The sequence below is a fragment of the Alligator mississippiensis genome, chromosome 3, assembly GCF_030867095.1.
Source record: "Alligator mississippiensis isolate rAllMis1 chromosome 3, rAllMis1, whole genome shotgun sequence".
Classification (NCBI taxonomy): Eukaryota; Metazoa; Chordata; order Crocodylia; family Alligatoridae; genus Alligator; species Alligator mississippiensis.
In genome coordinates, this window is record NC_081826.1 from 300,008,495 (window position 1) to 300,026,287 (window position 17,793).

Below are 17,793 nucleotides of genomic sequence, written 5' to 3' on the forward strand. Positions count from 1 at the left end.
GCGGCCCCTTTAAGAGGCGCGCGGCGCGGGGCGGAGCGGATGGAACGTTGGGCGCGCGAGCGTTCGGCGCCGGAAGCGGGAGCGGAAGCAGCATGGAGCGCGCGGCAGGTACTGCCGCTGCCGTCAGCTCTTGGGTTCGCCTGATGCCGCGCTGGGGCCAGGCAGGGCTTTCCCCCCTGCTCAGACTGGGGCGGATGATGGAGCTGGGGCTGGTCCTGGTCCTGCTTGGACTGGATGGGACTTGCTGAGCTCCCTTGTGGCTCCCTGCCAGGGACCTCCCACCGCTGCCTGTGATTCTGTGGGTGTCTGTGACCCCCCTTTTCTTTGCAGCAGCAGGACGCTGGTGGCTGCGGCCCCCCTGCTTTCCCTGGGCAGGGTCGGGGGCGATGCCTGGGGCCGACTTCGTGCTCAGAGGTTGGGCAGTGGGTTTGTCCGCGCTGGTTTGCACAGGCTTGATCCTGCCTCAGGTTGGGCTTGGGTTAGAGGGGACCTCTGGGGACCCCCGAGGGTGCTGTGCCCTCCCCCCTGCCCCCACATCCTTTACCCAGCCTTGTCCCCCAGCAGCAATCCTGCATGGCTGCCTGCTGTGCTCAGGACTTGAGGAACTGGGGATGCCAGCCCTGCTGCTGTGTTGCACAGCTCCTCTGCTGCTCTGGCTTGTTCCCCTTCTCAGCGGAGTACTTGCCCTACCCCTCACCCCTAGCTGTGTCTCCAGACCCAGCGGGTGGCAGCAATTACACTGCCCTTCAGGCACTAAAACCCTGTTCACCACCAGTAACCTGTGCCCAGCTCCTCAGAGTCGGGTCCCGCATTCTGGCTGATGGGCCCATGCACCTTTGCAGCACGGACGTGCCCCCAGAGGAGAGCGGTGTGAGGTGACAGAAGCCTCCCTGCTTGTGCTGGCAGTGCCAGGCGTAGTGCCTACAGCAGGCTGCCAGGTGGAGAGGCTTGGAGCTTGCATGGGAGACAGCCCTATGCACCCCTTCAGGTGTGGGATAGGAGGAAGGTGAAAGCCAGTGAACTCTGCTGGAGACTCCCTCTGTGTAGGTCGCTAGCTGATATTTTGAGCCTTGGCCTAAGTGACTTGCCCCAGGTTATGTGGCAAGTCGGTGGTAGAGCCAGGGAGACCACCCAGGAGTCCTGGCGCCTGGCCTGTGCTGAGATTGCAGTGGGAACCCGTGCTGGGCTGTGGGTGAAGTCGGGCAGGTTTGAGGTGGGGGGGGTCTCTGTACTTCTGCTGTGTCCAACAGCTCTAGCAGCACCGGGGGATGATGTGTTCAAGCAGCTCCACTCCCCGCTCACAACACTGCTCTCCCTTCCAGAGCACCAGCACATCCGCTACAACCCTTTGCGGGACGACTGGGTCCTGGTGTCTGCCCACAGGATGAAGCGCCCCTGGCAGGGGCAGGTGGAGAAGCCGGTGCAGGAGGATGTGCCCCGCTATGACCCGTCCAACCCGCTGTGCCCTGGGGCAACGCGAGCTAATGGGAAGGTAGGAGACTGGTGCAGGGGCTTGGGGTATGCTCAGGGCAGAGACACTTGGACGTGCATCCTGGGCATGGGGAAGTGGTGTTGGTATTCCTGCATTACAGAGCACGTGCTTGTCCTGGGCTGCGCTCTGCAGAACCCAGCCTCGCTGTTAAGGGGCCTGATCCTTCCAGGAGCTGGCGCTGGAACCCTGGAGTCCTGATTGCCAGGACCCTGGCTCTGTCCTCTGGGCTTTGCTCCTGGCATCTGGGAGTGACAAAGGAGTTACCCTGTGCCAGGGGCTTCACAGATGATTCTGACCCCTGGAAGCGGCTCTCGAGTAGCTGGCTGGTGTCTCAAACTCCTTCGCCTAGTGGGGTAGGATCAAGTGTGCGGTCTTTGGTGTACATGGATCCATGCCCAGGGAGTCTGGTGTGGTCCCTTGGGGGACAGCACGGGGACACAGACCCTCTCTTTCCCATGGAGGAAGCCCCATGACTTTGCTAGCACCCTCAGCAATGTGCTCCTGGAAAGTGTCTGCAACAGCCACCCATCTGTCCCTCTTTGGCGCGGTCTCCAGGTCGCGGCAGGACTGAACAGACTGAGCTGCCCCTATGGGGGCTCTGGTGGGGACTGGGAATCTAAGCCATGTTGGAAGCCTGTGGCCAGCACTGGGATTCCCTCTGTGTGCCAGTAAAGGTCTAAACTCCTTTGTGTTAAATCCACCAGCCCGTAGCCATGCTGCGGTCACCCTTAGCCAGTGTCCTGCTGTCCTGGAACAGCCCCAGCTACGTGTTGGCTGGAACTTCTTTGTGAGCACCCCCAGGAGGGAGGGAGTGCTGCGGTCAGCTGGTTAGAGTGGGATGCTAATAACTCCAAGGTCGCAGGTTTGATCCCTAGTTGGACCAGGTGATCTCTCAAGGTCCCTTCTATGAGAGATGGTTCTGTGATGATAGCATGATGTGGGCACCCGGGCTGCTAGAACCCTACCCCTGCCTGCCCTCGTCTGGCTGGTCTGAGCAGATGTTGCTGACTGCAAAGACACCCCTGCCCTTTTTCTCCCCCCCCCCTTTTTTTGTCTGCTTCATCACCTCAATTTCTGCTTAGACCCTCTTCTAGGAACTTGCCTACAGGCCATTGTGTTGCAGAACAGCATTGTATTGCAGAACCTCTCCCTTTTGTGATGGCAAGTAGCCCCTTCCTGGGTGGGGGGGGCTTCTGCAGACTCCCTGGAGCCAGAGGCTGGGGCTGCAGTCTCCTTGCTTTTGTCCGGCCCCTGGCTCCTGCATTAGCATATCAACACTCAGCATGCCACAGCCTGAGGGAATTGGCTCGTTGACCCTTGTGCTTTGTTAACCCAGGGCTTGTTGGAAGTTGGGCTGGGGTTTGGATGTGCAGTTGGAATGCCTAACCTGCCTTCGCCTGTTCCCAAAATGGCATTGTGATTCCTCTGCACCCGTGGTGGGGTACAGTGTCTTGGCACATGCAGACGGGCCTGTTTGATGTCACCGGCAGCACAGGACCTATTACAGCTGTTGCTGCTTGGATTATTGCTGGGGTGGGAGAAACCTCCCTGTGGTTCGTTGTCTAGCTGTAATTTGATAGACAGACAACGCGAGTAAAGAAAGACAGCTGTTTATTTGCTCCAGCAAAGACCATAAAGCCAGCAAAAGGCAAAATGGCCCCCCCTCAAGGGTGAGGCGATCTTTTGTACTTATAAGGCAAGACTTACAGGGTTAACAGAAGCAATACTTGGGCGGTGCTTTACAAATCTTTGTAACAGCATATTTCTATTAAGCTGAACTAGCACTCTTTAAAAGCTAAAAGTTAATTAACAGTAACATTATAATATGTTAGCAAAACCTTACACAGTAGTAGATACTTCTCAAGGACACAACCACTGCACCCAGAACAATGGTTTCCCTGTCTTATCTTACTTGCTGTAGCTGATTTTTCAGCGCACAGACACAGATCCACTTTTTAACTCGGAAAATGCTTAATACAGTTAAAATGAATATTTGATACAAGCAAAGACTTAGCTATCATTCTGCCTTGTGGTCAGCTGCATTGCTAGGCCACAGGTCATGCCTTGTATTCAGCTGTAAAGCTAATACTACTTAATAATCCAAATTATTGTTAACCTAACAGTATGCTATCAAAAAAACTATTCTATTTCAGGGTAATAACAAGCATGCGCACTACATTGCTAAAGCTTTGCAAGATGCTTTTCCCCCCAGAGAGGCTGGCTGCAGTTGACAGGCCTTGTGTTGGGGTTGTGGGTATAGGCAGCATTCAGGCTTTGTGGCGTGAGGGGTGTCCTAGCTGAGCCCAGGCTGGCACTGCCCGAGTGGCCTGTCCTCGCGGTCTTGTTTGGGTAGCACTGTAACGGCTGGCACGGGATGAGCACTCTGCTGCTTGTCATGGCAGGTTCTTTTGATACAAATGTGCTGTTGGCTAATGGGAGTGGCAGCCCCTTAGCTCAGGGTGCTCTTCCCTCATGTGCAGTCTCACTTCCTCCATGTACGTGGCTCCCGGCAGGGACGGATGTGTTATTTCCACACATGGGGGCACATGCTGCTTTCTTCAACCCATGAAGATGTACTTGTTGAATTGCCACATGCCATTGTTAAGTAGGGGGCTTCTCTTTCTCCTTCAGCTGGGGATACCTCCTGGGCATGCGGAGATTTGCACCCTTTCTTCCCCTCTGTAGTGGTGCTGATGCATGTTCTTTAAACACCCCTGAACTTCCTTCAGCAGCTGGGAGGTAAAGGGGCTGTGAAATTCATAGATGTTAGGGCCAGAAAGGATCTTGATAGATTGAGTCTGACCCCCTGCATAGGCAGGAAAGAGTGCTGGGTTCAGATGACCCCAGCTAGATGCCCATCTAACCTCCTCTTAAGACCCCCAGGGTAGGGGAGAGCACCACCTCCCTTGGGAGCCCGTTCCAGACCTTGGCCACTCGAGCTGTGAAGAAGTTCTTCCTAATGTCCAATCTAAATCTGCTCTCTGCTAGCTTGTGGCCTTTATTTCTTGTGACCCCCAGGGGTGCCTTGGTGAGTAGAGCTCACCAATTCCCTTCTGTGCCCCCATGATGAATTTATGGGCAGCCGCAATGTCGCCTCTCACCCTTCTCTTGCGGAGGCTGAAGGGGTCCAGGTGCCCCAGTCTCTCCTCGTAGGGCTTGGCCTGCAAGCCCTTAACCATACGAGTGGCCCTTCTCTGGACCCTCTCCAGGTTATCCGCATCCCTTTTGAAGTGCGGTGCCCAAAACTGCACGCAGTACTCCAACTGCGCTCTGACCAACGCCCGATAGAGGGGAAGTATTACCCCCCTGGACCTGTTTATGATGCACCTGCTGATGCATGATAAAATGCCGTTAGCTTTGCTGATGACTTCATCATGCTGATGACTCATGTTCATCTTGGAGCCCACTAGGACTCCAAGATCCCTTTCCACTTCTGTGCTGCCGAGCAGGTCATTTCCTAAGCAGTAGGTGTGCTGGACATTTTTCCTCCCTAGGTGCAGCACTTTGCATTTCTCCTTGTTGAACTGCATCCTGTTATTTTCTGCCCACTTGTCCAACCTGTCCAGGTCTGCTTGCAGCTGTTCCCTGCCCTCCGGCATGTCCACTTCTCCCCACAGTTCTGTGTCATCCACAAACTTGGACAGAGTACACTTCACTCCCTTGTCCAAGTTGCTGATGAAGACATTAAAGAGTATCAGTCCAAGGACCGAGCCCTGCGGGACCCCACTGCCCACACCCTTCCGGGTCGATAACGACCCATCCACCACGACTCTCTGGGTGCGACCCTCCAGCCAATTCGCCACCCACCGGACTGTGTAGTCATCCACATCACAGCCTCTTAACTTGTTCACCAGTATGGGGTGGGATACCGTATCGAAGGCCTTCCTGAAGTCTAAGTATACGACAGCAACCCCTACTCCTGTGTCCAGGCGTTTTGTAACCTGGTCACAAAAAGAGACTAGATTAGTCAGGCACGATCTACCTGCTATGAACCTGTGCTGGTTTCCCCTCAGCATAATTTTTCCTGCTGGGCTCTTGCATATGTGAGCCTTAATCTTTTCAAAGACTTTGCCAAGGAAGGAGGTAAGACTCACAGGCCTATAGTTCCCTGGGTCCTCTGTCACAGCGGGGTCCTCGCGGAGGGCCGTGATCTCTTTGAGGCCCTCTCGCCGCGCTACTCCGGCCCGAGGGCACCCTCCATTCTCGCCCGCCACGTCTTGATCGAATATGTAATAGGGAGGCTGCCTTGTGTTTCCTCGGGCCTGTCAGCTCCTGGACCCCTCGTGGGTCTCCCCGTACAATGGGCGCTACCCAAGCGCCCTAGCCTTATGGGCTATGCGTGGCTCCTACCTCCCCTGATACCACGCCCCAAGCCTCGCAGATGTAAAGGACGTTGTTCGGTCTATACGCCCGCTTCCCGGGCCTCCTCTCTAATGTGGCCCACTCTGGGCTCCCTGTCTCGTGCCCAGCCTCTTGCTGGGACTCCCGTCTAGCCCACTCTGGGCCTCCCCTGCCGGTGTGGTTCCGCTTCGGGACTCTCTAGCGGGCCTCCGGTCCTATGGGCCAACCGCACGGACACGCTCCCTGACTCTGGCTCCCCGCGCTGCTACTCCCTGTCTTCTCAGGGGCAACCGCAGCGCCCTGCCTTGGTCTGAGGGGGATTGCCGCACTAGCCTGCGGCCGGGCTCGCTATGCCCGTGCGCCCACACTAGGCTACTCAATAATACACAATGGCGTTCCCCCTCTCTGGGGGCTCGCCGCGCCCACACTGGGCTACTCAATAAAACACAATGGCATTCCCCCTCTCTGGGGCTCGCCGCGCCCACACTGGGCTCCTCAGTAATACCGCCCCTTTCCTGGGGCCGGGGGCTATGTTCCCCCACACGCAATCCGGGGTCTCGGTCCCCGTTCGCAACCTACGGGCTGCGCCCGCGACCCACTGGCCGCACTCCTCGCCGCCAGTTGCTCGCTGGCGTGCAAGCTGCGCCTTCCCTGGCGCTATACAGGGGCTATGTTCCCCCACACGCAATCCGGGGTCTAGGTCCCCGTCTGCAACCTACGGGTTGCGCCCACGACCTACTGACCGCGCTCCTCGCCGCCAGTCGCTCATACACTGGCGTGCGAGCTGCGCCTTCCCTGGCGCTATGTAGATAATGCGCCCTCTTGGCACTAGGGCACCCCACACTCTCTGGGGTCCCTATAGTTGAGGCCTCCTCCAACCCCTACAGCCTCACCCAAGCCTCCGGGTGTAATAACACAAACACAAAGCAAAACCACAAGCCCCTAGGCTGTAACACAAATGCAAGCCGCACGGCCATAACTCATCATCATAGTTCAAGCCTCCAGGGCTATCATGAGCTGTACTTGCTACTTAGGCTCCTTCCCATCTCTCGGCCGAGGGAGCTCCTGCCTCTCCGGCTGCGGGCAGAGAGCTGCCAGCCTGGCCTCAGCCCTGAGCTTTATAAGGGCCAGGCCCTGCCCCCATACAGGCAGCTGGCGCTGCTTGGTTGCTCCGGCAACCCACAGCTGCGCTCATTACCTGAGCAAGCCTTGGCTGGGCTCGTTATGTCAGGCCAGGGCTCTCTCCCTGGCAGTTTCTCCTCTCTTAGGAGCAGGCACTAAGGTGCCCTGCGACATCCTCCTTCCTCCCCTTGAAAATGGGGACCATGTTGGCCCTTTTCCAGTCCTCCGGGACCTGGCCTGTGCACCATGAGTGTTCAGATACTCCCTATATATCTGAAAAACAGGTTTTTGTTATCCTTAACTCGGGATGCCATCCTCAGCTCCATGGCAGCTTTGGCCCGCCTAACTGCCTCCCTACAAGCACGAGCAGAGGAGCCATACTCCTCTTTAGCAATCTCTTCTTGTTTCCACTGCTTGTATGCCCCCCCCTTTTTTGCCCTTGGATTTTTCTGGTCAGCCAAGGAAGCCTCGTGGCCCCTTTTCCCCTACATTGGGATCGTCTCCCTCTGTGCCCGAAGGATCGCTTCCTTGAGGCGCAGCCACCCTTCCTGGGCTCCCATCTCGCCAAATCTCTTACTCCGGTGAGCTCAGGCGTTTAGTCAATGACGCACTGTGGAGTCAGCTTTCCTGAAGTCTAGCACTTCCACCCTACTAGTTACCTTTCCCACTCGACGCCTTATAGTGAATTCTAGTATTTGGTGGTCACTGTCCCTCAGGTGACCACTGATCTGTAGGTCCCCTACCATGTCGTCTCCCGTTGCCAGGACCAGGTCCAGTAAGGCCTTCCCCCCCAGTGGGACCGTGCACCTCCTGTGTCAGGTGGAGGTCCTGCACACAGGATAGGAACCTGCGTGAACGGTGGGACTTTGCCGTCTGCATCTCCCAGTAGATGTCTGGGTAGTTTAGGTCCCCCATGACTACTGCTTCCCTAGTCTTTATGGTCTCCGAGAGCTGCCTCAGGAGCCCCAAATCTAGTTCTTCCCCTTAGTGTGGGGGTCTGTAGCAGACCCCTACCACCAAATCCCTTTCCCCTTGACCTCCATGTACCCTAACCCACAATCCTTCTACTTTCTCCTCCTCTGATTTTTCCATTGTGATAAGAGTTGATGTATGTCGCTCCTTGGCATAGAGCGCAACCTCTCCTCCCCGCTCTATCCTTTCTGTACAGCTTATAGCCCTCAACGTGCACCGCCCAGTCGTGGGTAGACTCCCACCAGGTTTCTGTTAGCCCCACTAAGTTGTAAGTGTTTTCTGCAAGCAGGAGCGCTAGTTCCTCCTGCTTGTTCCCCATGCTCCTAGCATTGGTGTATAGGCACTGGAGCCCTGTGACTGGCACCTTTTGTTTTCCCCCGGAGATGGATTTACAGTTGTTTGTGCCCCAAACTCTGCTGTGCTCCCAGCATCGCTGCTCAAGCTGCAGGTTGCAGAGCAGGCTGTTGGTATAAGACTTACAGCTGTTTTTCTGCATGAGCCCCACCCCGCCATCTTATTGTTCATCTTGCTGCCCAAGTTGCTGGCTTGCTAAACTGCCCACTGACTCGGGGGTCATTTCTGTTTCTTTGCATGGGATCAAAGTACTTTTTTGTGGCCACAGGTTGTTTCTAACCTGCCAAGGCAGAGTTGCCTCTTGTTGCCTGCCATTTATTTTTCTGCTTGAGCTAGCACTGCCCTCCCCCCGTGGTGTCTGCCTGTCAGTCCCAGGCCTGCTTGTAGAAACTGGGAGAACAAGATTTCTTTTTGTCTGGAGATCTCTTCTATCTGTGTCATTCACCTGATGAAAGATCTTACCAAGCGCAATCATGCTTTGGGCATATTCCCTGGACCATTGCAGCAACAGCAGCCCTGCTGTGAAAATGGGGGGGGGAAATGTGAAGTTCAGCAGGCTTTCTTTTTCCTCATCTCTTGTGTTTTTTGAAAACACTGAAGCCTACTTCTCTCTTTTTTCCCCCTGCACCCCCACTCTGAGCACAAGCCCAGACTTTAAGGACTGAAGGAGCAAAAGGGAGAGAAGAACCAAGAAAAGAAAATGACTGTAAATACTTGAAATGCTTCAGGAATGTAGGAAAGCTGGTGACACAACTCCCTCTTGGTAAAGAGTCTGACAGTGATGGGACCAAGAGCCCCCAGGCATTGGTTTTGACAAGCTGGAGATTGGCTGCTGCATTTATATTTGTAATGGTCTTGTATTCATCTTCTAGAGGATTTGGTTGGGTCCTTTGTGTATATCCATCTGGCAGCCTCTTGCTAACATCTCTTTAATGCAGGGCTCCTTGCTGCAGTGTGCTCTGGGATCCCGGCTCCAACCATCCCTGCCCGTGCATCTTGCCACTGCTGCGAGCTGGTGCCAGGGCCGGGCAGGGGAGACACATCATTGGGTAGGTGGGAAGTGGGCCCTGATCCTGCCCTTTTTTCCTGCTGCAGGTGAATCCCGAGTATGAGAGCACCTTTGTCTTCGACAACGACTTCCCTGCACTGGAGCCAGATGCCCCAGAGCCCGGTAAGGCAATGCCACAGTGCCCTGAGACTCCGAGGGATGGGGCCTGTCCACCCCTTTTCCCTCGCCCTGAGCAGACACTGGCTGAGGGGCTGGGCTCCAGCCTTGGGGCCCTCGTGGGGCAGTGCTCAGTCCAGCCCAACAGGCTGTCTGCTCTGGAGGGGCCTGGCCTGGGCTGGCTGGGCTTGGGCGTGAGGGGCACCAGCAGGGTTCTGGGAGGCTGTGGCTGTGGGTCAGGGGTGAGGGGTGCTAAGGCTGGATAGCTTATGCCATGCTAAGCTCACCTCTGCTTTCTTAACATGCTGTCTCCCAGATGTTGGCGACCACCCCTTGTTCCGATCAGCCTCTGCCCAAGGAGTTTGGTAAGTTAAACTTTTTTGCCTGGAGCCACTAACCCCATGAGGGCTTTGGAGGGAGCACAGAGGCAGCTGCTCTGGGTCACTGCTTTGCTGTAGGCGACTCGCCAGCATCCCCCACCCTGCCCCCAGGCAGTGCCCATGCCTTAAATGCTTGCTGAGGAGGGATGTCTCAGCTCTGACCCCCACGTGCTGGGTGGGACCCTGCCTGGCCATGAACCTGCAGTGCTGTGAGGCTGGAGTATTGAGCTGGCTAGAGGAGGGGGCACCCTGGAGACCCAGGGACTTGCCTCACAGCCCCCATGGCATCCTGGAGGTGCAGGAGGGTGGGAGGGGGTGGGGTCCCACCCCACTAAAGCCTTGCTGCTCTGCTAGTCTCTGCTGGCCGGCATGGAGCTGGGGGCCGGTGCCGGCTACAGTACCCGACCCATGCAGCCTGGGGCTGGGAGGGTGTCCGTCCCCACCAGGGTTCCCGAGCACCGGGTCTGCTCTCACCGCACTCCCCCCATCCCCCAGCAAGGTGATGTGCTTCCACCCCTGGTCCGACATGACGCTGCCGCTCATGGCGCTGCCCGAGATCCGGGCAGTGATTGACAAGTGGGCAGAGCTTGCGGTAGAGCTGGGTGCCACCTACCCCTGGGTACAGGTCAGTACCACGCCTCCCTCCATCCCTGGTGCCCTGCCGCTGTCGTGGCCTTGGGGTGGGCTGGGAGCATGGGGGGCAGAAGGGGTACCCCCTATCCAGTGACTTCCTCAGGGGGTTGACTGGCAGGTGTCCTTGTGCCCTTGTCCCCTGGGAGGCACAGGGGGGAGAAGTCTGCTGTCACTGGGGAGTCGGGCCTGCTACTTCCCACCCCTGCTGGCTGGCTCCATGCCTCGGGGCACTGCCCCCATTGTGGAGGAGAGGAAACTGTCTCAAGGCCAGGTAGGGGAGAGGCTGTCCTGTTTTGTGTGTGTGCAGCACCAGGGGAGGCATGGATGCTGCAGGAAGGCCAAGGCTTGCAGGGTGTGGGCTGCCTTCCTTCCTGCCACCCCACCCTGGGACTCCCTTGCTGGGCTGGGCTCCAGCTTGGCGTCTTTTCCCCTTTCAAAGCAGGGCCATGGGCTTCCTGGGAGTCTAGGGAGTCGGGTGTCTCTCTCTTCCCCAGGTCTCTGGGCTGTCTGAGCTGCTGGTGCCCAGGGCCCGGTGTCCCCAGGACCTTGGATTGCTCACTGTGGCCCTCTCAACCAGCCACAGGCATTTCAAGTTTCTTGGGAGGGAGCAACCTTGTCAGATCCAGAGCTGCAGGAGGAGTCTGAAATAAATCCTAAACTGGGGCTGCCTAATGCTCAGCCCCAAGGGCCACTTGTCTTCCTGCTTGATCTGGGGGGTGGGTGGGGGGGTGGAACTGAGGCATGAATTGGGGGGGGTGTGACTTAGATTCATAGACATTACAGCTGGAAGGGATCTTGGAAGATCAAGTGCAGCCCCCTGCTCCAGGGGCAGGAAGTCAGCTAGGGTCAAAGGATCCCAGTGAGATAAGTGTCCAAAGTAGGTGCTTGCACCATCTTCTTGGAGGCAGCCTATTCCAGACCTTGGGGGCTTGGACCGTAAAGAAGTTTTTCCTTATGTCCAGCATGAAATGTTCTTGGAGTTTGTGACTGTTGGACCTTGTCATCCCTTGGGGTGCTCTGGTGAATAGGCGTTGCCCCAGATCCTGATGCACTTGCACTTTTCTGTATTGAATGTTATCAGGCTTTTATCTGCCCACTTTTTTTTAAGCCTGTCGAAGTCAGCCTGAATCACCAGCCTGTCCTCGGGTGTGGATGCTCTACCCTGAAGTTTAGTGTCGTTGGTGAACTTGGCCAGTGCACTTCTGACACCAGTGTCCAGGTTGTTAACAAAGATTGTTGAAGAGAACCGGTCCAGGGATAGCCTTGGGGGACCCCACTGGTCACAGAGCACCAGAGTGATTCACTTCTATCGACCACCACTATCTGGGTCCAGCCTCAGAGCCAATTCCCCAGCCGTCAGACTGATGTAGCTGAGGAGATCATGAGACGCTGGATCAAATGCTTTTTTTTTTTTTTTTGAAGTCCAGATATGACATCAATCTCTTCTCCCTTGTCCAGGTGATAGGTCACCTGGTCATAGAAGATGAGATTGGTCAAGCAAGACCTACCCACAACAAACCCGTTCTGGCTATCCCTTAGGATGTTGCCGTCAGCCAGCTTGTCAAGAATGGTCTCTTTTTATGATATTTTCCAAAATCTTCCCCAGGGTTGAGATCTGGGGATCTACAGGCCAATCAGCTTGATCTACTTTTTCTCCCTTTCTTGAAGATGGGCACCACATTGGCCCTCTTCCAGTCTTTGGGCACTTCATCTGAGTGTCACAAGTTCTCAAATATCCTTGCCAGTGGCTGGGCTATGACTCCTGCCAGCTGCTTAAGTACTCTGGGGTGCAGTCTGTCAGGACCCACTGACTTGAAGGTGTCTAGCCTCTCAAGGTGTTCCTTTACTAGGTCTACACCAATGCTGGATTCACCCTCACCCTGGCTGTCCTGCATCATGGTAGGCAGAGCAGTCCCTTTTGCACTGGTTTTTCCATCAGCACAAAGTACCTGTTAAGCAGGTTGGCTTTTTCCTGTGTGGCGGTTGTCGGTTGTCCCACTTGGTATAGCAGGGGTCCAGTGTTACCCTTGCTTTTCTTCCGACTCCCCACGTTATCTGAAAAAGGGACTCTTTATTGTCCTTGATACGTGTAGCCAGGTAGAGTTCAGCTGCAGCCTTGGTTTTCTTGGTTTGCTCCCTACAAGTCTGGACCAGTTCAGAGTACTCCTCCTTAGCAGTGATTCCTGTTTTTCCATCAGTTACAAGCCTCTCTTTTTAGATGTAGGAGGTCTATGAGCCCCTTGCTGAACCAAGGGGGTTGCTGTGCCCTCTTGCTACCTTTTCCACCGAGATGGGATGGACATCCCTTGTGCTTTTAGGATCTCTCCCTTAAGGAGCAACCACTCCTCTTGGACTTCTCTCCCTGTCAAGTCATGGCCCCTTTAGGGCCTCTACAATGAGTCTCCCTGAGCTTATCAAGGTCAGCTTTCCTGAAATCAAGTACTTTTGCATTGCTGAATGACTTGCCAGCTTTGCGATGGGTAGTAAAAGTGATCGGCTCATGGTCACTGTCTCCCAGCTTCCCTTCAATTCTTCTTAAGTTGCTGACTAGATCCTCTCCTTTGGCCAGTACCAGGTCCAGCAGCACTTTACCTTTTGTCAGTGCATAGACCTCTTGAGTTGGGTAGAGATCGTCCACGCGTGCGAGGAAGCGTTGTGACTGCTCAGACTTGGCTGAGTGCTCTTCCCGTGAGATGTCTGGGTAGTTGAAGTCTCCCCTGACAACCATGCACTGAGAAGGTGCAGCCTCAGCCAGTTCCCTTGCGGATTCCTGGTCCAGCTCTTGATCCTGAGTCGGAGTCTACTACAGACCTCCTAACATTGTGTCCCCTATGCCACGTTCCCCATGTATTTTTAACCCAGAGGGTCTCCAGTCGTCCTCCCTGGGTGCCAGTGTCAGCTTGCAGGGACGTGTCGCGGTCCTTGACAGAGTTACACCCGCACCCCCCCTCTTTCTGCACAATCTCTCCTGTACAGGGTATAGCCATCTCCCAGTTATAGGTGGAGTCCCAACAAGTCTCCATTATTCCTATGAAACTGTAGTTATTCTTGTTTAGCAGGAGGAGCAGTTCCTCAAATTCCTGGCACTGGTGTACAGACACGTAAGCATCCCACTGGGAGCCCTAGGCTTCCTCGCATTCCCAGGAGGATGCCGTTTGAGGGCGGGGGTAGGAGTGGATTCCCATGACTGCCCTAACCTGTTGGTTTTGTAGCTGTTGCCTGGTGGGCTTGTTTTGGTTGTCCACCCATCCCCCAGCAGCTTCAGTTTTTAATGCCCAGTTGAAGTCAAGACTTGGCTCTGGCTGCTCAGTGGGACCCAGGGGTCCGGGCATCCTCTTGTTGCCCCTGGGTGTGCCAGCGGCAGCTGCGGTGGGGCAGACAAACTGGGTGCTGAGGGCCACCTCTCTTTCTTTCCTGTCCCCACAGATCTTTGAGAACAAGGGGGCCATGATGGGCTGCTCCAACCCGCACCCTCACTGCCAGGTAAGGGGAGGGTGCCGCGGAGGGCAGGGCCCCGGGATATCTCCTGACCTTTCTGTTCCTCCTGCCAGTGCACCCTCTGCTATCGACCCCGCCAGCCACTGCCCTGCTCTTCCTTCTCAGCCTAATATTGTGGCCCTGATCTGGCCATCAGCCCCCCAACCAGTGCATTTACCCACAACCTGCTCAGAGCAAGGTGATGGGACAGTTGCTGTCAAAGTAGCTGCTTCCCGGCATGTACCTGGGCCCAATGGAGGGACTGTCCATGCTACCACCAGCCTCTCTGCCTGTTTTGGGGTGACCTGGCCTGGCCCCTACCCCAGCGTTGCTCACTGCCTGGGGTCCGTGTGGGCCTCCATGGCTGTGCTGGCTTGTACCAGCCTAGCGATCCTAGCTAAGATGGGGTGCGTGTCCTGGAACCCCTCTTGCTGTCCTGTTCATGGCCACCAGCCTCTCTGCATCAGGGTGGTGCAAGCGATGACACGAGCATAGCCCAGTGATGCAAGCGGGATGCGTTTCACGACAGACCCCAGGGCAGGGAGCTGGGTCGGAGCAGCTGCTGGTGGCTGCAGTGCGCACCTCTTCCACCAGGGGTCAGCGCGACCCCACGGATCAATCCTGGTGCTGCTGGCTTGGAGCAAAGCCGGTCCTGGGTCCCGGGTGCTTGTCTGGACCCCAGAGCCCCATAGGGTGATGCTGACTGACACCCGCAAGCTGCCTGGCAGCTGGCCTAGGCCCTGCTGGTGGCTGGAGCCCCGTGCTCTGAAGGGCGCCTCCCAGCCCTGGGAGCTTCTCCCCCTCCAGCATCCATCTGCCTGTCCCTGCCAGGTCTGGGCCAGCAACTTCCTGCCCAATGAGGCACGGCTGGAAGACCGGACACAGCGGGAGCACCTGCAGGCGCACGGCCAGCCCCTGCTGCTGGAGTACGGCCGGCTGGAAGCCCAGAGGAAGGTAGAGCTGAAAAGCAGGGCAGAGCCCTGGCTCTGGCTGGGTTGGGGAAGTTGAGGGCAGGGGGGTTGGGGCTGGGGGAGGACTCGTCCATGGGTCCTGGGCTTCTGGCTCTGGTGCCTGCTGCTTGAAGGGGTCCTGGAGCCCCTGCCCCATGGCGGTCTGTTCCCACAGGAGCGGCTGGTGGTGGAAAACACTGACTGGCTGGTGGTGGTGCCCTACTGGGCTGTGTGGCCCTTCCAGACCCTGCTCCTGCCCCGGCGCCACGTCACCCGGCTCCAGGACCTCAGCGCCGATGAGCGAGACAGTGAGTCCCTGTCCCCTCCCACCCCGGGGGCTCCAGCTGCTGAGAGTAGCTAGGAGCCTGGGGCTTGGCTCCGAGCTGGCCGCCAGGGCACGGGGGCTCTCTCTTCCAGCCTTGCAGGAAGGGCAGGGCTCTTGGCATCTGAGCAAGAAGAAGACCCCCTCCCTGCCTCAGTTTCCCTGCATGTAGAGGCAAGGAGGGTGCCCCCTCCCAGAGGCTTTTGGGCTTTATTCCTTTCTTTATCCCAGCATTCATTCATCAGACCTGCAGCCAAGTCATAAGTGATGGGCGCTGGATTGTTAATCATTGTTGCCATCATTTGGCTTCAGAGTGAACATCCCTGGATGAGGTGTGGGTGCAGGCAGCTCCTAGCAGTGTGGCCACACTGAATGCTGTCCTGTACCTACAAAGGGGGCTGGCTGTGGTCCTGGAGAGCCCCTAATAGATGCTGGGGTGCCTCCCTTTCCTGCTGGGTGGGGTGGGGTGGGGTCTCTGAGCTGAGCCCCGTGTCCTTGTGTGCAGGCCTGGCCTCCATCATGAAGAGGCTCCTCACCAAGTATGACAATCTCTTCGAGGTCTCCTTTCCTTACTCCATGGGGTGGCACGGTAAGAGCTAGGGTGATGAGGACACTTCTGGTCCAGATGTGGTGGCTTCTGGTTCAAATCCAGCCTCCCCCTAGGGGAGCGGGTGAGACATGGGGTCTCCACGGGGCTGGACCCCACTCAGTGAACCCCCACTCCCAGCTGGCTGCTTCTGCAATAGCTGAAGGCATTTGTGGGGATGTATTTGCTTCTGCCCAGACCAGTGCCCACCCTCTGCTTCGGGCACCGTGGGTTTGAGACCCTGCTCTCCCTATTTCCACATCCTCCAGGGCACAGTGCTGCTGTGAAGGGGCTTGAGCCTGGGTGACCCTAATAAGCAGGCTTGAGCCCTGCTGGAAGAAGCGATGGGGGGGCTGTGGGTCTGCCCTTGTGCCTCCTAGCTCTGGGCTTTCTGACCTGCCCCCATAGCTGGCAGGGAAGTGGGGCTCTGGTAGCCTGGCTCATGGCACGTGTCCCCGGCAGGTGCCCCCACGGGCCCCCACCTGGGGGAGGACTGTGGGCACTGGCTGCTCCATGCCCACTACTACCCACCCCTGCTCCGCTCGGCCTCTGTCCGCAAGTTCATGGTGGGCTACGAGATGTTGGCTCAGGCCCAGCGTGACCTGACACCTGAGCAGGTGAGTGGGGGGCTTGGCTGGGGTTGGGGGTCCTCTCGGAGAGGTCTGGGCCTGGCTGGGTGTTAGGGGAAGGGGTTGCAGGGAGAGGACACACTGCATGGGGATTGTGGGGGAGGGGAGGGTGGTGGCACTGGGCCAGGGCACCCCTACATTGTAGGTCCAGCCCTGCCTTCATTCCGGGGTGCAGCACTTCACCCACACCGTCCTCATCCCTGCAGGCTGCCCAGCGCCTCCGGAGCCTGCCCGAAGAGCACTACCGCACGAGGGCCCAGGCCGCGCAGTGATGGGGCCGGGGGGCTGCCGGCCTCGGGGCGGAGATGGCTTGTATTTGCATCTCCAGGACTTGCATTGGAGGGAACTACATTGCAGCATGATGGGAGAATGGGCTCAGCCCTGCCAACTCGTGTCACTTGTGAGCGGTCCAAGCCCGAGGGCCGTTTCTGGGTGGAGGCTTGGGGCTCCCTGCACTCCTGGCTCCTCTTGAGCCAGGCTCCCAGGCCATGCTGCTGAACATATTTGCTGCTGCTGTTCCTTAACCCCTCGTGCCTGTGCCTGCAGCCGCCCCATCTCACTCAGGCTCCTGCCAGTCAGTTCTCCCTCTACCTCACCTACCTCTGGGAAGAGCTGCCTGGCTGGGCTGGGGACTAGGAGGGCTCTGTGCCTCTGTCCCCTTCCCCCTGCCTTCCAATAAACCATGCAGACCAAAGTAGTCTCCTGTCCTGTGGCTGGTGGGAGTATCTCAGCTGCCTGCTCTGTGGAGTTCCCCTGAGGGGTCCAGGGCTCTCCGGGAGCAGCGTGGGGCAGCCGGTCGGTGCCCTGGGCCTGGGGCTGCCAGCACCTTGACTGCAGGGGAGAAGGTGTGGGAGCATCTTGTGGTTCTCTGCCCCAGCCCTACTGAGCTAGTGGGGCGGGTATGGCTGTACCCGCAGCTGGGGCATGATCCTGCTGTCCCCTTCCTGCCCTGTTCTTGCTGTCCTGGCCTTGGGCATCTCACTTGCATGCATGTCCCCTTGGCATCCTGACTTGGGGCTGCTGGTTATAGGTGCTTGCTGACTGCAGCAGAGTCGGAGGATGCCCTGGAGAGTGTGGAGGGGGTGGTGAAGAGGATTGGGATTTGTGGGGTTGGGGTTTACGAGGAGCTCAGGGTGCCTGCCCTGGGACGCTGGCTTCTCTGTGACCCCCCCCCCCCCATGGGTGAGACCAGTGTCCCAGTGCTGCCCCCCAAGCCCTGGGCCTGGACTTGGAGCAGGAACAGCTTTGCCTAGGTCAAGGGTGGTGCTGAGCTGGGCTCCCTGCTCCTCTGCCAGGCAGCAGGGCCTCAGGCCTCTGCCCGTAGCTTGGGCAGCTGGGTATCCCAGCAGCTGCTGCTCCAGTAGGTGAGG

The 17,793-nt window shown here is 57.3% G+C and overlaps 1 protein-coding gene across 3 annotated transcripts; it reads left to right on the forward strand.

Annotated features, from left to right (window-relative positions):
- The first annotated feature begins 1 nt into the window (after nt 1).
- GALT (galactose-1-phosphate uridylyltransferase) lies at nt 2-17,117 on the forward strand. 3 transcript variants are annotated; one of them, XM_059725334.1, is made up of 11 exons: nt 2-108; nt 1,323-1,492; nt 9,377-9,452; nt 9,763-9,811; nt 10,322-10,451; nt 13,886-13,942; nt 14,768-14,890; nt 15,062-15,194; nt 15,714-15,797; nt 16,257-16,411; nt 16,630-17,117. In XM_059725334.1, exons 1-11 carry the CDS (start codon nt 93-95, stop codon nt 16,693-16,695), a joined length of 1,059 nt encoding a protein of 352 aa, XP_059581317.1. In that variant the 5' UTR covers nt 2-92; the 3' UTR covers nt 16,696-17,117. The 3 variants fall into 3 exon arrangements, with proteins under 3 accessions (XP_059581317.1, XP_059581316.1, XP_059581314.1); XM_059725333.1 differs by lacking the exon at nt 2-108 and adding an exon at nt 159-298; XM_059725331.1 differs by lacking the exon at nt 2-108 and adding an exon at nt 346-414.
- Nucleotides 17,118-17,793: the final 676 nt, after the last annotated feature.

Coding starts and splice junctions, on each gene's coding strand:
- GALT (XM_059725331.1), top strand. CDS start 387: ATGCCTGGGGCCGACTTCGTGCTCAGAG. Junction 415..1,322: donor GGCCGACTTCGTGCTCAGAG/GTTGGGCAGTGG, acceptor TCTCCCTTCCAG/AGCACCAGCACATCCGCTAC. Junction 16,412..16,629: donor GTGACCTGACACCTGAGCAG/GTGAGTGGGGGG, acceptor TCATCCCTGCAG/GCTGCCCAGCGCCTCCGGAG.